Source organism: Neoarius graeffei, chromosome 3 (genome assembly GCF_027579695.1).
Source record: "Neoarius graeffei isolate fNeoGra1 chromosome 3, fNeoGra1.pri, whole genome shotgun sequence".
Classification (NCBI taxonomy): Eukaryota; Metazoa; Chordata; class Actinopteri; order Siluriformes; family Ariidae; genus Neoarius; species Neoarius graeffei.
In genome coordinates this window covers 44233239-44257912 of record NC_083571.1, presented here as the reverse complement: position 1 = coordinate 44257912, position 24674 = coordinate 44233239, and the positions used below count along the sequence as shown (strand labels likewise).

Below are 24674 nucleotides of genomic sequence, written 5' to 3'. Positions count from 1 at the left end.
TCATGTATATGGAATTTTTTTTTTATTCAGTGTAGTACTCCTCAAAAGGACTCATACCATTCCAACCATTCATCCTGCAGTTACCACTTGGGTTATCATCTTCATGTCTGTACTGGTAACCTCAATCACTTCATTGTCAGTATCAGCTATTTCCACCAACGGGAGAGTCTCCTCTGGTGAGTGGCAAAGCTAAAATAAGATTCCCACTGAAATTGTTTGAATTACATTTAAATATATTATCCTGGCCATTATAGGTGGTGCCTACTTTATGATTTCACGCACTTTGGGTCCTGAATTGGGGGGTCCGATTGGTATGGTATTCTCCTTTGCCAATGCTCTTGCCTGTGCACTCAACACTGTGGGATTTGCAGAGACTGTCAGAGATCTTCTTATTGTAAGAAATAAAAAATATATATATATATTTCTCAATGACGCATCAAAAGAGACACCACTGTCATTGTGGCCAAATTTTATAAGTGTTACTCAGTCATAGACTAAAAGTACATCCAAGTAGTAAGATTTCATTGCTAATTAACCCAAATATTTGTTTTGTTTTGATTTTGTCTATGCTCTATATGATATTTGCATTCTGATTTTTATAACACAGAGTTATAATGCTGTCATTGTGGATGAAATCAATGATGTGCGTATAATAGGTACAATCACAGTCAGTTGTCTTTTGTTGATCTCTCTGGCTGGAATGGAATGGGAGTCAAAGGTGAATGTTTCTCTTTAAATCATCAGTTTTAACTTTAACTTGTATATATTTGCTTTGGCATCGCTTTATGAGGTTATGATGCAATCTCTCAACATTTTCCAGACTCAGATTTTATTCTTCCTTGTACTGATTGTGACCTTCATTAACTATTTTGTGGGCACTGTGATACCAGCCACTCCAGTGAAACAGTCAATGGGCTTCTTCAACTACAGATGTGAGTATCCATGATTATAAAGTCTCTTATAAATATTTAATCCAACAAGTCTAGATTTCCCAAACAGACTGGGTTTTGTTGTTGTTGCTGCTCAAGAGTTTGCTTATTATTTATTCTGAGATACATTACTTTTCAGATGAGATCTTTGTGGACAACTTGCTTCCTAAGTGGAGAGGGTCACAAGGAAATTTCTTCCAGATGTTTGCCATCTTTTTCCCTTCTGCAATTGGCATTTTGGCAGGTGCCAATATCTCTGGAGATCTGAAGGTCACAGCATGCTGGCATTTTAAACAGCACTTTGAAACAGTGTGGTGTGATGGACTCTGGTATGTACAGTATGTAGGGTACTAACATGTACAGGTGTTGTTTTTTCCAGGACCCTGAGACTGCTATCCCCAAAGGAACACTAATGGCCATCTTTTGGACAACCATAAGCTATTTGGCAATATCTGCAACTGTAGGTGAGTGTTTAGTGAATAAAGGAATGAAGAGAATGTAGCACTGGCTCAAAGGTCCATATTGCAGCTTTGGCATTTTTTTTTCTTGACTCATTCGCTCAGGGGCATGTGTGGTGCAAGATGCTTCTGGAAACATGAATGACAGGTTGCAAGAGAACTTCTCAGAGCTATGTGAGGGTCTAGGATGCAAGCTAGGTTGGGACTTTACTATGTGTGAGCAGAACCAAAACTGTTCCTTTGGCCTGGCCAACGACTTTCAGGTATTTCTTTTCTGTATTGATGTCTGATAATCAAATTTTATCATGAGCTGTGATTATTCAAAGACAGTATTTATCACTATTTCTGTTTCTATCCAGTCTATTTAGTTTATATTTTGAGTTTTAATACTGTACTGACGAATTGTCATTGGAATCAACTACGTAGAAACCAGACATAGTCCTTTAACAAATCACTTATGGCGCACGGCCCTGTGGTGCAGTGGTTAGCAGTGTCACCTCACAGCAAGAAGGTTCTGGGTTCGAGCCAGGGGCTGACGGGGGCCTTTCTGTGTGGGGTTTGCATGTTCTCCCCATGTCTGCATGGGCTTCCTCTGGGTGCTCAGGTTTCCCCCACAGTCCAAAGGCATGCGGTTAGGTTAACGTGGGGTGGCCTTGGGCTGAAGTGCCCTTGAACAAGGCACCTAACCCCCAACTGCTCCCCAGGCGCTGTAGCATGGCTGCCCACTACTCTGGGTATGTTTGTGTGTGCTCATTGCTCACGTGTGTGTTCACTGCTTCAGATGGGTTAAACGCAGAGAGGAATTTCACTGTGCTTAAGTGCATGTTTGAAAATAAAGTTGTTGTTGTTCTTCATCTAAGGTAGCAACTGGATTGTGAATATATACAGGATTTTATAGTAACCATCTGGTGCTTGAGGAAAAAATGCTGCCATTTGTCTGTTTGGGTTGAGCTATAGCCACTAGAAAAATGTACATGTCCACTTTCTTTCTTCCTATTTTTGGGAAAAGATGGTATTTCCAGCAATTAATCTGAAAAGTGTGCATGTAAACATTTCCAATGTCTACATCTTAATTAAAACAAAAATAACCTCACACTTTCAGCTAAAACAGAGCCATTTTGACCATTTTTGGATAAACATTCTGGTGGCATGATAAATATAGTTAAGTCATGTTCACTATATGCTCATCTAATTTCACCTAAGGTAAGCGTACATCTATAGCTTTTATTTCACATTAAATAATTCCAAACATTTTTCTTTTACCTTGATAGAAAGAGAAGGTGAAAAAATAGAGGTAAGAGCACCAGCCAAAAGATTACTAATATGAGATGAGAGGAAGGGCAAGGTTTTCAAAGGCTCAATTAATATCAGAGATTTCAAAACACTTAAGTACTTGTCAATGGTTCACGGTTATTTAGCACAAAAGTCTTTTAGCACAAGTCTAAAGTCCTTTAGCACAAATCCAAAGTCTTTTAGCACAAGTTTTAAAGTCTCTTAGCACAACTCTAAGTTCTTTTTCACCATCTATCCCATTGTTATTACAACAACAGTTTTGGATCACTCCGCTTGGGGACGCCATTAAAAAATAGTGTCTGGAAACGTCAGTAAATGTCCTGAAAATTGTGTAAAAATAGGTAACAGCAGGAAGAAAGAAAATAATGAAGATGAAAAGAGAACACTGATAGAGAAAAGGAAATAAACTTTTCCAAGATTTGCATGTACCTGCCAATAAGTTGAGAAAAGTTATTTTTGTTTGTGAAGGTGAAATTTATCATGAGAAAAAAGTCACATTACAAGTAATAGACACGACAGGTAATTAAAACTGTTAACTTTGGCATGTGAAACTGATGTTTTGATGTCGCAGCAACACGTGTTTCTTGCACACGCATTAACCATGGCTATAGATGCATTTCCACACTACAGTGGATATCATAGTATATACATCCTTTTTTGTTCACTGAGTACCCAATTAAAACAAAACAGTAGGATTAAAGGAGTGAAAATGTTTGCCATCTATCCTACTGTTATTTCAATGACAGGTTTAAAGAACTACACAAAAACACAACAGACTTTATTATTCTTCAAATAAAGTACAAGCTGTCAACTGATCGACTTGTGCGAATTGTCTGTAATCTGTGCACTGCGGGGGGTTCCGCACAATCTAATAAACCCTTTCCTATATCAAGCAATTAGAATATACCCCTTCCTATATCAAGATGAGTATTTTTTTTCAATTATTGTGACCATAATCCAGAGTTGTGATAAAGAACATAGAGTTGTGCTAAGAGACTTTAGATTTGTGCTAAAAGACTTTTGTGCTAAATAACCGGATCCCTTGAAAATCATTCCATGACAGGCTCATTCCATTAATTGATCATACAATGCCTTGCAAAAGTATTCATCCCCCTTGGTGTTTGTCCTGTTTTGTTGCCTGTTTTGTTGCCTATTTTGTTGTTGACAAGAGAAGACCGCCCACCAAAACTCACAGACCGGGCAAGGAGGGCATTAATCAGAGATGCAACAAAGACACCAACGATAATGCTGAGGGAGCTGCAAAGATCCACAGTGGAGATGGGAGTATCTGTCCATAGGACCACTTTAAGCTATACACTGCACAGAGTGGGGTTTTATGGAAGAGTGGCCAGAAAAAAGTAATTGCTTAAAAAATCATGTTTGGAGTTTGCCCAACAGCATGTGCCAGACTCCCCAAACACATGGAAGAAGATTCTCTGGTCAAATGAGACAAAAATTGAACTTTTTGGTCATCATGGGAAATGCCATGTGTGGCACAAACCCAACACCCTGAGAACACCATTCCTACAGTGAAGCATGGTGGTGGCAGCATCATGCTGTGGGGATGTTTTTCATCTGCAGGGACAGGAAAGCTGGTCAGGACTGAAGGAAAGATGGATGGCACTAAATACATGGCAATTCTGGAGGAAAACCTGTTTGAGTCAGCCAGAGGTTTGAGAGTGGGATGAAGGTTCACGGTCTAGCAGGACAATGACCCAAAACATACTACTAAATCTACACTAGAGTGGTTTAAAGGGAAACATTTAAATGTCTTGGAATGGTCTAGTCAAAGCCCAGACCTCAATCCAATTGAGAATCCATGGCATAACTTGAAGATTGCTGTACACCAATGCAACCCATCTAACTTTAAGAAGTTGGAGCAGTTTTGCCTTGAGGAATGGGTAAAAACCCCAGTGGCTAGATGTGCTAAGGTAATAGAGACATACCCCAAGAGACTTGCAGCTGTAATTGTAGCAAAAAGTGGCTCTATAAAGTATTGCCTTTGGGGGGGAATACTTATGCACACTCCAGATTTCTGTTTTTTCATCTTAATTATTGTTTGTGTCACAATAAAAACTAGAAAAGCACTCGGAGAGCGCAGACCTCCACCAGGAATCCTTTAAAAAAAACCAGGATCCAGAAGGTGATCCGGATCACCCCCAAAATTTAATGGATTGTTACTTGTGCCCAGTCATACCTCTGGAAAAAATTTCAGAGCAATCCATTCATTACTTTTTCCGTAATGTTGCTAACAGACAAACAAACAAATAAACAAACAAGCAAACCAACGCTACCAAAAACATAACCTCCTTGGCGGAGGTAATAATAATAACTAGAATGCATTTCCGGAGAAAATGCGAAAGTGTGCTCGCTCAGGTGCGCCACCATGGCAACCCGGCAAGAGAGGCAACCGCATGCCCACACGACAAGTTTTGTGTCAACACGCGAAAGTTTGGCCAAGACACAGGGCGGATTCTCATATGGAGATGACAGGCTGGCCATCGATTTTGAGTGGCTGCCACGGGCGAACGCTTCGATGTAGGAGAGTGAAACAAATATCATTCATTAGGAATGGACTGGCGATCATGTGTGCCAAGTTTCGTGATGATCGGACAAAACATGCGGCCAGGGTCACTCTACCTTCACTTTGGACAAAATTCAAAATGGCGGAAAATCTAATTCGGCGGAGAATGACAGCATAGGGTGCGTTGGAATCATCTAGCTCCAAGGATTCCAACGGCACCAGACTTATGAAAATCGGACATACGGATCAAAAGTTACGTGCATGAACGCATGTAAGACTGTGATCAGTTGGTGGCGCTAAAGCGTGAGACTTACCAACATGAAACTTGATGAAATCAATCAGGGTCCACTCCTCTATCAGTGTACCAAGTTTCATGACTTTACACCTTATGGTTTGGCCTACAGGAGGAAAAATCTGTTTTTTTGCATCGCGCGCCCATTCATTTCAATGGGGAAAAAATTAATCTTTTTAAAAAATCCGGGATCCAGGTGGTGATCCGGATCACCGCCAAAATTTAATGGATTGTTACTTGTGCCCAGTCACACCTCTGGAAAAAATTTCAGAGCAATCCGTTCATTACTTTTTCCGTAATGTTGCTAACAGACAAACCAACAAACAAACCAACGCTACCGAAAACATAACCTCCTTGGTGGAGGTAAAAAACAATGTGCACCTTTAAAGTGGTAGGCATGTTGTGCAAATCAAATGGCGCTAACCCCCCAAAAATCCATTTTAATTCTAGCTTGTTATGCAACAAAGCAGGACAAACACCAAGGGGGATGAATACTTTTGCAAGGCACTGTATTTATCTACTGTGGGTAAAAAGAAGTGTACTTGACTGAGCTGTTCAAATGCAGAGCTCATACATGTGTATATAGGTTGGCAGGTATTGTAATTTTACATTTTGGGTTGTTTTTTTTTTTTCATGTGCATTTAAGGTGCTCAGTATGGTGTCAGGTTTTGGCCCCCTCATTACTGCTGGCATTTTTGCAGCCAGTTTATCATCAGCTCTTGCCTTCCTGGTCTCTGCTCCTAAAGTCTTCCAAGTAAGATGCAATAGCAGCCACTTATGGCCACCAAAACAATATATCATTTTAAAAAATGATTGTACATACTCATCAGTTTTATTAATAGTGTCTCTGCAGGGACAACATATACCCATACATAAGCATCTTTGCAAAGGGATATGGGAAAAATAATGAGCCACTGCGTGCCTACATTCTAACCTATGTCATTGCTTTGGCCTTCATTCTGATTGGTGAGTTTAAAATTTGACATATGGCCTTTACTTCAGATGTATACTATATTAAGATGCGTGTGTGTGTGTGTGTGTGTGTGTGTGTGTGTGTTTAGATGTACTCTAAATTGTGATTGTTTCTAAAAGAAAAAGACTGTAAATATTATCTGGTCTGAACATAGTTGTCTTTTAATGATTTATTGTTAAAAGCTGAAAAAAAAATGTTACTGTCCATGGATAGATATACACCAGCAAGAGTGATGCATAAGTCAATTTCCAGGTTTTTTAACAGTTTTTTTTGTTAATTTATAGATACACTATTTTAAAAAGTTTCAGCCATCATGCCTCATGTTACTCCTCATCCATTTTTTATCAATTACACAACACATCCATTCATTTTGTTTTCTATTTCCATGTCTTTTCAGCTAATTTGAACACCATCGCTCCTCTTATCTCTAATTTCTTTCTGTGCTCCTACGCTCTCATCAATTTCAGCTGCTTCCATGCCTCCATCACCAACTCCCCAGGTAAGTAGCTATAGTGGTGCTTGAAAGTTTGAAAACCGTTTAGAATTTTCTATATTTCTGCATAAATATGACCTAAAACATCATCAGATTTTCACACAAGTCCATAAAGTAGATAAAGAGAACCCAGTTAAACAAATGAGACAAAAATATTATACTTGGTCATTTATTTATTGAAGAAAATGATCCAATATTACATATCTGTGAGTGGCAAAAGTATGTGAACCTTTACTTTCAGTATCTGGTGTGACCCCCTTATGCAGCAATAACTACAACTAAACATTTTCGGTAACTGTTGATCAGTCCTGCACACCGGCTTGGAGGAATTTTAGCCCATTCCTCCGTATAGAACAGCTTCAACTCTGGGATGTTGGTGGGTTTCCTCACATGAACTGCTCGCTTCAGGTCCTTCCACAACATTTCCATTGGATTAAGGTCAGGACTTTGACTTGGCCATTCCAAAACATTAACTTTATTCTTCTTTAACCATTCTTTGGTAGAACGACTTGTGTGCTTAGGGTTGTTGTCTTGCTGCATGACCCACCTTCTCTTGAGATTCAGTTCATGGACAGATGTCCTGACATTTTCCTTTAGAATTCACTGGTATAATTCAGAATTCATTGTTCCATCAACGATGGCAAGCTGTTCTGGCCCAGATGCAGCAAAACAGGCCCAAACCATGATACTACCACCACCATGTTTCACAGATGGGATAAGGTTCTTATGCTGGAATGCAGTGTTTTCCTTTCTCCAAACATAACGCTTCTCATTTAAACCAAAAACTTCTATTTTGGTCTCATCCATCCACAAACCATTTTTCCAATAGCCTTCTGGCTTGTCCACGTGATATTCAGCAAACTGCAGACAAGCAGCAATGTTCTTTTTGGAGAGCAGTGGCTTTCTCCTTGCAACCCTGCCATGCACACCATTTGTTGTTCAGTGTTCTCCTGATGGTGGACTCATGAACATTAACATTAGCCAATGTAAGCGAGGCCTTCAATTGCTTAGAAGTTACCCAGGGTTCCTTTGTGACCTCGCCAACTATTACACCTGAAGGCCTGTTTGGAATAACCCAGAAACATGCTGGCTAAAGGGGCTCTGGTGAATCTGTGCGGGCCAATCCCCCATTCAGTGGATACTGTTGATTACTGAAGCATCGACTAGAGGAAGACATCGGATTGAAATTGGGATGTAGGAGCCTTCATTTAGAAGTGCAAGAACGACACAGAGTAGACAAAGCCGAAAGGAATCTACACTGCCAAATCTCCTTTCACTAAAGATGATCACAAGGATGGGGACGTGGAATGTAAGGTCTATGTACAAAGGAGGTAAAGCACTTACAATCGCGAAGGAGATAAGAAGCTATAACCTACAGGTACTTGGTTTGTGTGAAACATGATGGATCAAAGCAAGCCAATCTAGGCTTACAACAGGGGAGTTAATTCTTTATTCAGGCCATATGGAAGAAAATGCTCATAATACAGAGAGAGTTGGAATCATTTTATCTAGAAAGGCACAGAAAGCTGTTATCAGCTGGGAACTGATCAGTTCCAGAATCATCACAGCTCAGTTCAAGACAAGACATCGTCTTAAGCTTAAGCTCGTACAGTGTTGTGCGTCTACAAATGATGTCAAGGAAGTAGTTAAGGAGGACTTCTATGATAGATTGCAAGCCATTTTAGACCAGAGGAAAGAAAGAGAAGTTATAGTACTTATGGGAGACTTTAATGCTAAAATTGGATCTAACAACATAGGGTATGAGCAGATAATGGGTAAGCATAGGTTTGATCAGATGAATGAGAATGGGGAGCTGTTTGCAGATTTTTGTGCTGGTAATAACATAGTGATCAGAGGTTCCATTTTTCCACATAAAGACATACACAAGGTCACCTGGGTGTCCCCTGATCATATGACGGAAAATCAGATAGATCATATTGGCATTAACAGTAAGTTCCGGAGAACCATCTTAGACATCAGGGCAAAACGGGGATCGGATGTGGCATCAGACCACCACTTAGTGGTCGCAAAATTGAGACTTAAGCTCAGAAGATGTAAGACAACAACTAACATCAGGATTAAGTACAATGTTCAACTTTTACAAGAGAAAGCATATGCAGATGTAGTCTGGCTAACGCGACTTCAAAGCTCTGCGAGCATTTGGTCTGGCAAAGCTATTAAGCCCAACCGTTTCCCAAAGTGTGTGGTTGACCCGCCTCCCTGAAATGCCTCAGTTTGTTACTGGTCGAAGCCAGAAAAGGCTGTGACAAAGCTTAAACCAATCACATCACTCTTTCCTCTGATGTATGTGACGCAACGGGGCTAACTGGTAGATTAAACCATAGACATCCTATTATTAAACTCTTACCGAAGCTGGTCGGAAGCAAGGCGAAAACGTCCTTCCTTTCAATAAATACCTCCAGGGCTGCTCTTTGCTCCGTTTTCAATGAGAACTTCCCGTTGAATGCTTTCAATACAGCATTCATGAATGAAGCGATTCTGGCATAGATTCTGTAAACAATCTATGGCTTCCGGTCGCAGTTCTACTACGTCAGTGCCTTGAACACGCCTCTACCCAGGGCCTTTGGAGATGCTCAAAGTTGATTGGCTCCTGATTTTTCGGGAGCTTGGAAAAGCTGTAGATAGCTTGCCTCGCCAGACTAAGTTCGCAACAGGTCCTCGTGTTGCGTCACACTTAGGATGGGCGGGCCCAGGCTAATGCAGATGCCTTCCAAGAAACCTTGTCGAATAGATATCAGGCCCTCCAGGATTTGCAGGATGATGATGAGGATGGCGATAGTAACACCATAGAGACATGCTGGCAGAACATCAAACAGATTTGGGCCAAATCTTGCGAGGAGGTTGGGGGAAAGAGGAAGAGGCAGAACAAGCCTTGGATATCATCAGACACATTGAAGAAGATAGAGGAGAGGAGGATGAAAAAAAGATCTGCTTAACAGGAGTCGCATGAGAGCACCAAAATCCATGGCTTAGCAGCAGTATTCAGAATGTCATAAAGAGGTTAAAAGGCGTGTAAGGCAGGGCAAGAGGAGAGACATCGAAGAGTTAGTTAAGCATGCACAGGAGGCAGCTACACAAAGAAACATGAAGGAGCTTTACGACACCACCAGGAAGCTGGCCGGTAAATACAACCAGGATAGTGGACCAGTGCAAGACAAGAATGGAAACATGCTGACGAAGAAAGAAGACCAGTTGAATAGATGGGCAGAATATTTTGAGGAGTTACTTAATAGACCTGCTCCCAATGATACAGCAGATATACCACCAGCAGAAAGCCCACTCCCTGTAAACTGTGATCCACCGACGAGGGAGGAAGTGCGAAAGGCCATCTTAGCGCTAAAAAACGGGAAGGCAGCTGGTCTAGATGAAATCCTGGGGGAAGCCCTGAAAGCAGCACAAGATACGTCATCGGAAATGCTGGGTCAGATTATCAAGAGAATTTGGGAAGAAGAGGTTGTACCACATGAATAGAAGGAAGGTTGTCTACTTAAACTGCCAAAGAAAGGCGACCAAAATGTGTGCGATAATCACAGAGGTATTATGCGCTTGTCAGTACTCGGTAAAGTCCTTAATAGGATCATATTGGAAAGGTTGAAAATGGCAGTAGACAAGAAGCTGAGAGATCACCAAGCAGGCTTCAGACAGGATAGGTCATGTATCGATCAAATTTCAATGCTCAGAATTATAATTGAACAGTCATTGAAATGGAACTCATCCCTGTATATAGCATTTATTGACTTCCAGAAGGCTTCTGACAGTCTCGATAGAGAATCACTGTGGAATATAATGAGGCATTACAGAATACCTGAAAAGTTAATTAGTCTTATTAAGAATACGTACAACGGGATGTCCTGTAGAGTTATATATGAGGGCAACCTTACCGACAAATTTGAAGTTAGGACAGGTGTCCGTCAGGGCTGTTTACTATCACCTTTCCTATTTCTGCTAGTTGTGGACTGGATAATGTGGGAGAGCACAGAAGGTAGAAGGAATGGAAATACAGTGGACCTTGTGGAACCAGCTGGATGATTTAGACTTTGCTGATTACATTGTTCTACTATCGCATAGCTACAGTCAGATGCAGGATAAGATCAGACTCTTGGAGCAGTCAGCAGCTAAACTGGGGCTATTTGTAAGTAAGGATAAAACAACGTCTATGAGGATTAACAACAACAATAACAACAAGAAACCTCTTCTACTGGAGAAGGGGGACATCGAGGAGGTTTTATCTTTCACGTATCTTGGAAGTATTGTGAGTACTAGTGGAGGCACAGACAATGACGTCAAAGCTAGAATTGGGAAAGCCAGAGCAGCCTTTAATATCTTGCAGAAGGTTTGGAAAGCGAGGGATATCACAACATCAACCAAATTAAGTATCTTCAACACCAATGTCAAAGCGGTGTTGCTGTATGGCTCAGAAACTTGGAGGACTACAAAGGCTATGCTGGGGAAAGTACAAGCGTTTATTAATAGATGTTTAAGAAGGATACTTAGGATTTGGTGGCCCGAAAAGATCAGGAACGAGGATCTTTGGAAGAAGACTAATCAGGAACCGGTCGGAAGACTGATATGTAGAAGGAAATGGACTTGGATTGGTCACACGCTGAGGAAGTCGAAAGATCACATTACCAAACAGGCTCTTATGTGGAACCCGTCGGGAAAGTGCCAGCGTGGTAGACCTAGGAATACATGGAGGCGAAGTGTAGAGGCGGAAATGTGGAAGGAGGGACACGGTTGGGGAAAACTAGAAAAGATGGCCCACAATCGCAGATGATGGAGGCTTGTAGTCGATGGCCTATGCTCCGTGAGTGAGCGAGAAGGCAATAAGTAAGTAAGTAAGTAAGACGATTACACGCCTTGCTCTGGGGTCATTTGTGACCTCGCTGACTATTACACGCCTTGCTCTTGGAGTGATCTTTGTTGGTCGACCACTCCTGGGGAGGGTAACCATGGTCTTGAATTTCCTCCATTTGTACACAATCTGTCTGACTGTGGATTGGTGGAGTCCAAACTCTTTAGAGATGGTTTTGTAACCTTTTCCAGCCTGATGAGCATCAACAGCGCTTTTTCTGAGGTCCTCAGAAATCTCCTTTGTTCGTGCCATGATACACTTCCACAAACGTTGTGAAGATCAGACTTTGATAGATCCCTGTTCTTTAAATAAAACAGGGTGCCCACTCACACCTGATTGTCATCCCATTGATTGAAAACACCTGACTCTAATTTCACCTTCAAATTAACTGCTAATCCTAGAGGTTCACATACTTTTGCCACTCACAGATATGTAATATTGGATCACTTTCCTCAATAAATAAATGACCAAGTATAATATTTTTGTCTCATTTGTTTAACTGGGTTCTCTTGATCTACTTTTAGGACTTGCTTGAAAATCTGATGATGTTTTAGGTCATATTTATGCAGAAATATAGAAAATTCTAAAGGGTTCACAAACTTTCAAGCACCACTGTACCTCAGACTGCTTTTGACCATTAACCTCTATAGTGTTATGACTGGTTTTATGTAATGCCTCCTAAAGCACATCATGACTGAAATGATGTTAAAGACTCGTATGGTTGTTAAAAAAGTATGTATAATCTAATATATTTTTGTTATGTAAGAAATAAAACATGACAGTGCTGTTATAAGAATAATGCTCTGTGACCAAACACTTACAATATAGTTCCCTCACAAGCCTCTATTTTTCTGTCTCTTGAAGTTGAAAAGATGCATCTAATGTTACTGAGAAACTGGAAAGTACAAAGTCCTTTGTCCTGAAATGTTTCCCGTGGAGGGAAACTTACTGACCATTACAAAGCGTTGACACTGAAGACTCTTTCCATAAATATTAAATACATGTCTCTTTACCATATCAATGATTATAGTTTTTTTCCTTTTTAAATAACACGTTTTAACCCATTTATTATTAGTCTATGATTATGTGAAGTCTCCACCATAGAAGTCTATCATACTTGACTTGTGCTATAGGCGACTATCAAGTGAATTTACTGCAGTAGGCATATAGTCATCCAGCATACAGTCTAGCAACACATTTTGAGTTGGTTCATACCTTTGTATAGCTGGTGTGTTTCCTGAGAGGTCATTAACTAAGGCTGCCAGGTTTTAACAAAATTTCCAACCCAGCTACATTTCAAAAACCACACAAAAGACTTGAAACTAATACTTGCATATTTTTATATATAGTTTTTATACTTCAATACTTGCAATTCCCATTCCAAAACAGTTGGGACGCTGTGTAAACTAAATAGAAACAGAATGTGATCATTTGCAAATCATGAAAACTCTAATATTTCACTGAAAATAGTACAAAGATAATACATCAAATGTTGAAACTGAGAAATTTTATTATTTTGGTTTTTTTTTTAAATATATGCTCATTTTGAATTTGATGTCAGCAACATGTTTCAAAAAAGTTGGGACAGGGGCACATTTACCACTGTGTTGCATCACCTCTACTTTGTGTTGGGTGGGGTGTTTTGTTTGTTTGTTTTTTAATAAAAATATGCTCATTTTGAATTTGATGCCAGCAACACATTAAAAAAAGGTTGGGACAGGGGTATGTTTACCACTGTGTTGCATCACCTCTACTTTTAACAACATTCTGTAAATGTTTGGGAACTGAGGAGACCAATTGCTGTAGATTTGAAAGAGAAATGTTGTCCCATTCTTGCCTGATATACAATTTCAGTTGCTCAACAGTTCAGGGTCTCCTTTGTCGTATTTTGCGCTTCATAATGCACAAAATGTTTTAAATGGGAGACAGGTCTGGACTCCAGGCAGGCCAGTTTAGCACCCTGACTCTTTTACTACAGAGCCATGCAGTTTACTATGTGCAGAAAGCAGTTTGGCATTGTCTTGCTGAAAGAAGGAAGGCCTTCCCTGAAAAAAGATTTTGTCTGGATGGCAGCATATTGCTCTGAAATGTGTATATATCATTCAGCATTAATGATGCCTTCCCAGATGTACAAGCTACCCATGTCATGTGCACTAATGCGCCCTCATACCATCACAGATGCTGGCTTTTGAACTGTGCACTGATAACAAGCCGGACGGTTCCTCTCCTCTTTAGCCTGGAGGATGTGGTGTCCATGATTTCTAAAAAGAATTTCTACTTTTGACACGTGTCTGCTTTTAATGCAGTGTTGCTTGAAGGCCTGAAAATCACAGGCATCCAATTTCAGTTTTCAGCCTTGTCTCTTGCATCGAGAGATTTCTCCAGATTCTCTGAATCTTTTAATGATATTATGTACCATAGATGATGTGATCCCAAAATTCTTTGCAATTTTACATTGAGGAATGTTATTCTTAAATTATTGCACTGTTTGCCACACAGTCTTTCACAGAGCAGTGAACCCCTCCCCATCTTTACTTCTGAGATACTCAGCCTCTCTGGGATGCTCTTTTAATACCCAATCATGTTACTGACCTGTTGCCAATTAACCAAATTAGTTTGTTTTAGCATTACACAACTTTTTCAGTCTTTTGTTGCCCTGTCCCAACCTTTCGGAAACGTGTTGCTGACTTCAAATTCAAAATGAGCATATATTTTTCAAAAAACAATAACATTTCTCAGTTTTAACATTTATTATGTTGTCTTTGTACTATTTTCAATGAAATATAGGGTTTCCATGATTTGAAAATCTTCACATTCTGTTGTATTTATGTTTTACACAGTGTCCCAATGTTTTTGGAATTGGGTTATATAGTGCTCAGCGTAAATGAGTCCACCCCCTTTGAAAAGTAAAATTTTAAACAATATCTCAATGAACACAAACAATTTCCAAAATGTTGACAAGACAAAGTTTAATATAACATCTGTTTAACTCATAACGTGAAAGTAAGGTTAATAATATAAACTTAGATTACACATTTTTCAGTTTTACTCAAATTAGGGTGGTGCAAAAATGAGTACACCCCACAACAAAAACTCCTACATCTAGTACTTTGTATGGCCTCCATGATTTTTAATGACAGCACCAAGTCTTCTAGACATGGAATGAACAAGTTGGTGACATTTTGCAACAATAATCTTTTTCCATTCTTCAACAATGACCTATTTTAGTGACTGGATGCTGGATGGAGAGTGATGCTCAACTTGTCTCTTCAGAATTCCCCATAGGTGTTCGATTGGGTTCAGATCAGGAGACATACTTGGCCACTGAATCACTTTCACCCTGTTCTTCTTCAGAAATCCAACAGTGGCCTTAGATGTGTGTTTAGGATCATTGTCATGTTGGGAAAGTGCACAACGACCAAGGACACGGAGTGATGGTAGCATCTTCTCTTTCAGTATAGAGCAATACATCTGTGAATTCATGATGCCATCAATGAAATACAGCTCCCCGACACCAACAGCACTCATGTAGCCCCACATAAGGACACTGCCACCACCATGTTTCACTGTAGGCACCATGCATTTTTCTTTGTATTCCTCACCTTTGCGACGCCATACAGTTTTGAAGCCATCAGTTCCAAAAACATTTATCTTGGTCTCATCATTCCAGAGTATAGAGTCCCAGTAGTCTTCATCTTTGTCAGCATGGGCCCTGGCAAACTCTAGGTGGGCTTTTTTGTGCCTGGGCTTTAGGAGAGGCTTCTTTCATGGACGGCATCCATGCATGCCATTCCTCTGCAGTGTACGCCGTATTGTGTCACAGGAAATAGTCACCCCAGATTGGCTTTCTACTTCTTTAGATAACTGCAGTGAACTTGCATGCCGATTTTCTTCAACCCTTCTCATCAGAAGACGCTCCTGTCGAGGTGTTAACTTCCATGGATGACTGGGACGTCTCTGTGAGATGGTTGCAGTTCCATTTTTCTTAAATTTTTGTACCACTTTTGCTACAGTATTCTGACTGATAAGTAAAACTTTGCTGATCATCTTGTAGCCTTCACCTTTGTGGTGGAAAGAAATTATTTTCTTTGGGGAATTCTGAAGAGACAAGTTGAGCATCACTCTCCATCCACCATCCAGTCACTAAAAGAGGTCATTGTTGAAGAATGGAAAAAGATTGATGTCGCCAACTTGTTCATTCCATGCCTAGAAGACTTGGTGCTGTCATTAAAAATCATGGAGGCCATACAAAGTACTAGATGTAGGAGTTTTTGTTGTGGGGTGTACTCATTTTTGCACCACCCTAATTTGAGTAAAACTGAAAAATGTGTAATCCAAGTTATATTATTAACCTTACTTTCACGTTATTAGTTAAACAGATGTTATATTAAACTTTGTCTTTTCAACATTTTGGAAATTGTTTGTGTTCATTGAGATATTGTTTAAAATGTTACTTTTCAAAGGGGGTGGACTCATTTACACTGAGCACTGTATATTTTATTTCAATTTGGCATTAAAAAAACCCTGGCAACTCTATCATTAAAGGGCTGATGGCACGAACATGACTCTATGCAATTTCTTAAACTATACAATATGGCAAACATTAGATTTCTGTTATAATTATGTGAAAAGAAGCTGTTGTTACGCGAATATCCAACTTTTAATTGCACAGCGCAAGAAAACTGGGTCCGTGGCTCGCGGCCATGCTGTGACGTCAGTGGAAGAACACGCTGCGGTTCACTGGCTGTTCTACTCTGGTTCTACTCAATGGAAATGGTGCATGAAAATGCCGGTGAACTCTCTAGTGCTAGCTCTTCCTCTTCTGGGAGTCTAGAATTGTGTTGATCTCTTCCGAATAGAATCTATGATAGCCTAACCTCTTTACCCTTTGCCTCTCGTTGCTAGGCGGCAGTTACATGAAAGCCGCAAGCTTTCACAAGCAAATACATGACTGATATCACGCCGACTTTATGATTACATTTATGATTATCATGTAGAATCTATAGCTCTACGTACCTTTATCTTATGTCATTTCACAACACATGTTCTGACAGGAGGACTGTCTTTGGATCCGGCATAGCTACTAGTAGACCCCCTCCGGAATACTGGCAGTGTTGCCAGATTGGGAGGTTTCCCGCCCAGTTGGGCGGTTTCAAGTGCATTTTGGTGGGTTTTGAACATATTTTGGGCTGGAAAACTTCAGCAGTATCTGTTGCTATGGAGACCCAGAGGGGGGACGTGTGTAGTTTTCCAAAAACTCCATAGAAATGAATGGGAAATTTACCTGAGACTTTGAGCCGTTGGTGGCGCTAGAGAGTTTCACAGAGTAACGCACAAAGCAACAGCACACCGAGTCTGATCGAGCCGCACGTTTTGATATACTGATTGCCCGTGTGTGATGAACGGGCACCGAGTTACACGCAATCCAAATCTGCATGGAAAGATGAATAAGAGTTAAATCAAAATGGCGGGAAAACTCTGTGGGTGGAAGATGACGTCAAAGGGTGCGCTGGATTCGGCTGGGCCCAAGGATTCCAGGGATACCAAGTTTTCGAAAATCGGACCAACGGTTGCCCAAAATATATCTTCAAAACCCACCAAAATGCACTTGAAACCGCCCAACTGGGCGGGAAACCTCCCAATCTGGCAACACTGTGTAGGCACTGCTGATGATAGTAACACACATTTGTGCTGAACTGAACACCCAAGAGATTCTTTTAAGATGGGAAGGGTGTCAAAACAATCCAAATCGAAGTGTTCAGAGCACAGGACGGATGTTGGTGAGGGCTCCCACTTGTCACGAGTGCGCCTGACTTGCTTCACCCACTTCGCATGCAGCTCAGGATCTCTGGGAAACTTGAATAAACTTACCCCATCCTTGTGGGTTTTGGAGCAAAAGCCGGCAACACAACGCGAAGGCATAATAACTATATATATATATATATATATATATATATATATATTATAATAATAATAATGTCTAATAAAAATACTAATAATGATAAACTGAACACCTGCCGCATCAACAACAAACTGGTAAGTTAGGAGGAAGGTTCTTTCACTGACGTCATATAGCTCCTCCTCTTCTTTCGTCTCCTGGGTGCTGCAGCCCCGTCAAATTTGCCCAAATAGCCGCGTTTTTTATCATAACTTGTAAAATAGGCGCCTTCGTGAATTAATATATGGATCATCGGGAATTACTTTTTATGTTATAAAACATCGCCAAAGATGTCAAAAACGTGTCATCAGCACTTTAACTGTCCTGTCTGTTGCTACTCCTCCACAGAAAAAGAGCAAGCATGGGGCAAAATGAGCATAGTACTTGTTACATATCCCACTTTTACCCCTACCTGCATTAATAATTCTGTGCAGCTAAATGGGGCAGTGAGAGCACTGCCCCACAATTGTGCAACATCCTGAAAGGTGACCAAAACAATGGAACATTGTTTGATATCTGTCAAATAGCATTTTTTAAATGGTTCATTACTCAAAAGGTATATTTTGTATTTCAAAGGAATTTAAAATGTTTGCATGACACTACTAAGGCTCAGGAAATTGAAGGGATGTGGATAGGCAGATTAACGCGAATGGTGTTTATTTTCGCTTGCAAGTACGACTTCTCATTATTACACGTCTCCCACTGAGACACTTGCTACACACATACACACGGCTCTCCTTTCACGCCTTCGCTCACTCACTGCAACATACAACACACAAATTAACGTTCCTCCATCACAAGTGTAACTCTTGACCCTGCCTTGGCCACAGTATGTATTTGTGAAAGAGGACTTTATGAAGATTAACACTTGTTGAACAACTGATACATATGTTGTGGCTGAGCTCCACCTGTCCCTATGGATCATTGTTGTTGTGGACGCTGTCGATGAGTGCACTAATATAAACCTCTAATTGTCCCTATGGATAAGGTGCCACTGAAACAATAACATAGAATGAGTGCACTAATATAAACCTCGAATTTCAATTACAGCCAGCACTACTGTCAGAGCTGCTGTTATAGATAATTAATACCTTTTGACCATCAATACCTTCAGCAGATCTGGGGTATATAATATATACAGTAAGTAATACTGTGGGGCGGCACGATGGTGTAGTGGTTAGCGCTGTCGCCTCACAGCAAGAAGGTCCTGGGTTCGAGCCCCATGGCCGGCGAGGGCCTTTCTGTGCGGAGTTTGCATGTTCTCCCCGTGTCCGCGTGGGTTTCCTCCGGGTGCTCCGGTTTCCCCCACAGTCCAAAGACATGCAGGTTAGGTTAACTGGTGACTCTAAATTGACCGTAGGTGTGAATGTGAGTGTGAATGGTTGTCTGTGTCTATGTGTCAGCCCTGTGATGACCTGGCGACTTGTCCAGGGTGTACCCCGCCTTTCGCCCGTAGTCAGTTGGGATAGGCTCCAGCTTGCCTGCGACCCTGTAGAAGGATAAAGCGGCTAGAGATAATGAGATGAGATGAGAAGTAATACTGTAGTAGCATTTACATTTATCTGGTGGTGTGGTCTGATATACAATTCCTCTACTCTGTACTGTAGTAATAAAGTAATAACAATAGAGATGCTGTACAAGCTAATTACAGAAGAAATTCATGTATAAATTGTAAAAAAGAAAAAAAAAGATTAAATCACTACATAGTTTCCTGAAATTCACCATGTCATTTGCATGGTCAGTGACCATGTAGTTCATGCTGTCATTTTCAAAAATCTTGGCATTTTAGACCTTCATGAAATTATATTGATTGATTGCAGCATAATCTATTACAGATGTGGTGATACTGGAACAAAATAATGTTACCATCTCACAGCCATAGAAAAACCCATAAAAACTTGTTTCATTATGTAATGTCTCACTGCAAAATTGTTGTTGCTGTCACTCACAGGGTGGAGGCCATCTTTCAAATACTACAGCCGCTGGACTGCTCTGTTTGGGGCAGTTATCTCTGTGGTGCTGATGTTCTTGCTCACCTGGTGGGCTGCTCTTATCACCTTTGGCGTCATCTTCTTTTTGTTTGGTTATGTTATGTACAAGAAACCAAGTAAGTAACTCATATAGTAACATGACAGTTCTTATAAAGTTTAGATCAATTAAATAGTCATGAAAAAAGACATATTAAAAAGATAGTCATGTAATAGCTATGTATTTCTTGTAGAGGTTAATTGGGGCTCATCTGTCCAGGCTGGTACGTACAACATGGCTCTGACATATTCAGTCTCTCTTGCTACTGTAGAAGACCATGTCAAGAATTTCAGGTAAAACTGAAATATAAAGGTCTGTAAAAACACATTCTTCCTATTTTTGTTTTACTATTAGTAATGTTTTAATAATATTATTTACCCTTCTCTTTCCTTCAGACCTCAGTGTCTAGTTTTGACTGGTCCTCCAAACTTGCGTCCAGCTCTAGTGGACTTTGTGGGCTCTTTCACAAAGAATGTCAGTCTGATGATCTGTGGAAACATTCTCATGGTGAGAATGAGGGCTCTCTTCTGGTTTTAAAGATTGCTTGAATCAGAACCATCTATGGCCAGGAGCCAAGGAAGCAAAACAATCTCTGGGTGGAGGGACCACATTCTCTTTACCCTGTCAATCATAGAAATACTAGTCAAATAAGGGTATACGTGAGCTCACTTACATACTGTTGCAGTCAGATGTTTACATACACAGACATGAATGCCGCCATCATGCACATGAATGTTTTAGCAATATTGGGCTTTCAGTGGTTTTGTTGAAGTGTTATTGTTCTGTGGCAGAATGATTGTACAACGTGCATCTTTAATAGAAAAAAAAAACAAGAATTTGGTGCAAGTTTTAATTTGTTTTGGGTTTTCTGAAATCAATGCAGGATCCAAATTATACATACAGGTTCTAAAATATACATACACAAGCAAGATGGTGATGGCGCACATACGCAGCGGCTTTGCTCTGCTGGATTTCTGTTATGTTGTTGTTTGTTAGTGTGTCGGTCAGCAAAATCACATACAGCCAAGAATATGTTTTAAAGATTTGAATGGCATGTAGTGCATTAGACTTTACCATGAACTTTCAATGCGACCAGATCCCACAGGGGATCATACAACTGTCAGGATCCCAGTAGATCACTATACCGAGAAGCAGATGTAGGAGGCGGTGCAGGGACAGGAGACAGAAGTGGGGCTGCCAAGCTGGCGTGCTAACTAGGCTAAGGCGAGCTTTGTTCAAGCCCACTCTGTCCACCATCTACCTCACAAATGCCAGATTCCTCGGCAATAAGATGGACAAACTGGAGCTGGTCACCGCGGCACAGAGGGACGTACGGGACTGCTCAGTAATGTTCATCACTGAGACCTGGCTTCACACTGGGATTCCCGACAAAGCTATTCAATTAGCAGGCCACACAGCGCATCGGGCCGATAGGACAAGCAACTCCGGTAAGAGCAAGGGAGGGGGACTGTGCATATACACCAACAACCAGTGGTGTACAAATGCAACCATCACCGATACACATTGTTCAGCAGATGTCGAGTACATCACAGTGAGATGTTGGCCATTTTATCTGCCGCGGGAGTTTACAGTGGTTATCATGATAGCTGTATACATACCACCAAGTGCTAACACTGTGTTGGCACTGGACATATTGCTAACTACCATTAGCATATCACAGACTGCTTATCCAGATGGGATTTTTATAATAGCTGGGGACTTGAACCAAGCGAACCTGAGGTCTGTCCTCCCTAAATTGTACCATCAAGTGAACTGTCCTACGAGAGGTTCAAACACACTGGATCATGTCTACACCAACATTAGGGATGGATATAAAATCTCTTCTCTCCTCCACTTAGGCCTGTCTGAGCACCTGTCCCTGTTTCTCACGCCAGTATACAGACCTCTCATTAGTACATCAAAACCTAGTGTGAGAATCATAAAGACATGGCCTGAGGGGGCTTCATCTCAACTTCAGGACTGCTTTGGGTGCACATGTTGGGACTTATTTGCACAACAAGATATTGAAGACTACACATCCACTGTCCTGTCTTACGTTAAGTACTGTGTCGACTGTGTTACAGTGGATGTACGTATCAGGACCTTCCCGAACAACAAACTGTGGATGACAAAGGATGTCAAGTGTCTATTGCTGGAGCGCAACTCTGCCTTTAGATCTGGGAACAACGATCTCTACAGCACTGCCAGGACCAACCTCAAGAGAGCCATCAGGAGGGCCAAGGCAGACTACAGGCAGAGGATAGAGGGATACTTAAATGATGGAAACCCACGGCAGACATGGCAAGACATTTAGAACCTCACCAAGTACAAAGGCAGAGACAATACAACAACAAGCAGCAGTGATTCTCTTGTAGAGGAGCTGAATCATTTCTTTGCTCGATTTGAGGTAGATGATGCAGAGACTGGGAAGAAGCTGATACCAACATTGCTCAGCCCAATGCTGAATGTCAATACTGATGACGCCAGGAAAGCTGCTGGTCCTGATGGTATACCATGGAGAGCACTCAGAGACTGTGCAGACCAACTGGCAGAGGTATTTTGTAAAATCTTCAATTTCTCCCTGTCTTTATGCACTGTCCCAAAATGTCTGAAGTCTGCCACTATTGTGCCTATACCTAAGAAGACATGTATTAGCAGTCTACATACCGTTACATACTGCTCTGTCCCACCTGGAACACCCTAAAACATATGAGGATGCTGTTTCTGGACTTTAGTTCAGAATTTAACACGATCATACCCAGCAGAATGGAGAACAAACTGCTGGACCTGGGTGTGAATCAGCATATGTGCAGCTGGATCAGAGACTTTTGAACCGACCATTCTTAAGTTGTCAGGATGGGGACTTATCACTCCTCCTCTCTGGCAATAAACACTGGGGCCCCACAAGGGTGCGTGCTGAGTCCTCTTCTGTCTTCCCTTTATCCACATGACTGCATACCAACCTATAGCACAAATACCATCATTAAATTTGCAGATGACACTACTGTAGTTGACTTGATCCCATCCATCTCGGGTCACCACACTGGCTATATTACTCTGGCCCAGTGTTGTGCACAGGCTCCTGCCGGGGGGGCAAACTTCTCAAGGTTCTCCTGTGTGCATCACTCTGGTACGTAGTTGCAGGCAGACAAGTAGGTGTTTCATTGTCTGCGCCGCTCCACAGTCACATGTTTGTTCATCTCTGTTATATCCCCATTTCTTCATCAGGACTCTACCTCGTCCGATTTCAGTTCTAAGACAGCTTAGGCATGACCATATCAGCCATGCCTCATTGGATCCTGGGGGGAGGCATTTGCTGGGGCTCAGGTTCAGTTTGTGAGGAGCTGTCTGAAGGTGGTCTGTCCATATAGTCAACCTTTGATTGTGAGCACTGCCATTAAGTGCTGTAGTGGAATGTAAAAAAAAGGAGATGATTGTTGATTTCAGGAGACAATGTGAAGGCCCTGCTCCCCTATACATTAGGGGTGATGCAGTTGAGAAAGCATCCTCATTTAAATTTCTGGGCACGCACATCATACAAGACCTCACATGGACTATAAATATCACTGCCCTGGTGAAGAAAGCACAGCAGCAACTGTATTTCCTTCAGACATTAAAAAGACTGGACATATCACATCAGCTGCTTCTTTCATTCAATCATTGTTCTTTTGAAAGCATTCTCACCTATGGCATGCTGGTGTGGTTTGTGAGCTGCACGGCAGCTGACAAGAAGGTGCTGCAGAGAGTAATCACAGCAGCACAAAAAATTATTGCAACTCCGTTACAAACATTACAGGACATTTACAAGACACGGTGCCTCCGCTGTGCAACCAACATCATTAGAGACTTATCACACCCTGGTCACCATCTTTTCATTCTGTTGCCCTCTGGGAGGCGCTTCAGGTCCTTAAAAACTTGCACCTCCAGACTTGAGAACAGTTTTTTCCAAGTGCTATTAGAGAACTAAACTATTAGAACTGATCTTCTGGAGTGTGCAATATGTCTTTGGATGCACAGTATGATCAGTCATGTGTAATATGCACTTTATTTACTGTTCTTGTGATTGTCCCCTATTTATGGCTTTACCTCATTTTTTTATTGTCTTATGGTGTTTTATTATTATCCTTTTATGTTTTTTAGTTTTTGTTTTTTATGAACTATTTATGTTTTTATGTCCTTTTATATAATGCACTAGAGGAACAGAGTTTCATTGTACATTGTGCAATGACAATAAAAGGAAATTGAATTGAATACACCTACTTACATTATTATTTCAGTGGTGTTGAAAGTTCCAAAATGTCTCTTAACTTGCCAAGGCCTCTTAAAGGGATAGTTCGGGATTTTTGACATGAATCTATATGGTATCCCCGTCAGCAGTGTCGTGCATCCACACTGACTTACCCCCGACAGTGTTCTGTGAGCCTAGATATTGTACAGTGTTGGTCAGTGCACAAGTAGTTCCGGCAGGTTTCCTGGGGTCTGCAAAGTAACACGTTTTTCTTCTCAAAACAGCTCGTGTTCGAATGAGTGATTTATTAGCATAACAAAACCCTTGTAGTCCAAAAAGTCACACCTTGTAATTGCTTGGAGCTACTTTCTCTCAATAGCGATCAGTGCGCGCTGTCACTGTTAACAGTTGTGTGCGAGCTAGCCAACAACTTTCATTAGTTGTTCGACAGTGTTTAGCGGCAGCAAATTGCTTTCCTCCTCAGTATACAAGTGCGCTTCCATGGCAGGGAAAAAGAAACTACCACTGCTGCCTATGTAGTTCCCTATTTATACAAATAGGAGTCATTCAGGATTCAGCCATGACACGGAGCAAAAACATGGCTGAATCCTGAATGACTCCTATTTGTATAAATAGGGAACTACA

At 41.1% G+C, this 24674-nt stretch overlaps 1 protein-coding gene across 1 annotated transcript in view; it reads left to right on the top strand.

Annotated features, from left to right (window-relative positions):
- The window catches only part of slc12a10.1 (solute carrier family 12 member 10, tandem duplicate 1), a 56481-nt gene that overhangs the window by 14954 nt on the left and 16853 nt on the right, over nt 1-24674 (top strand). The window contains exons 6-18 of the mRNA XM_060915915.1: nt 81-176; nt 255-394; nt 608-718; nt 821-932; nt 1069-1199; nt 1309-1393; nt 1493-1650; nt 6143-6250; nt 6339-6462; nt 6867-6968; nt 19725-19880; nt 19995-20094; nt 20197-20308. Coding sequence (XP_060771898.1) covers nt 81-176; nt 255-394; nt 608-718; nt 821-932; nt 1069-1199; nt 1309-1393; nt 1493-1650; nt 6143-6250; nt 6339-6462; nt 6867-6968; nt 19725-19880; nt 19995-20094; nt 20197-20308 — 1535 coding nt within the window. The remainder of the gene's footprint in view (nt 1-80; nt 177-254; nt 395-607; nt 719-820; nt 933-1068; nt 1200-1308; nt 1394-1492; nt 1651-6142; nt 6251-6338; nt 6463-6866; nt 6969-19724; nt 19881-19994; nt 20095-20196; nt 20309-24674) is intronic.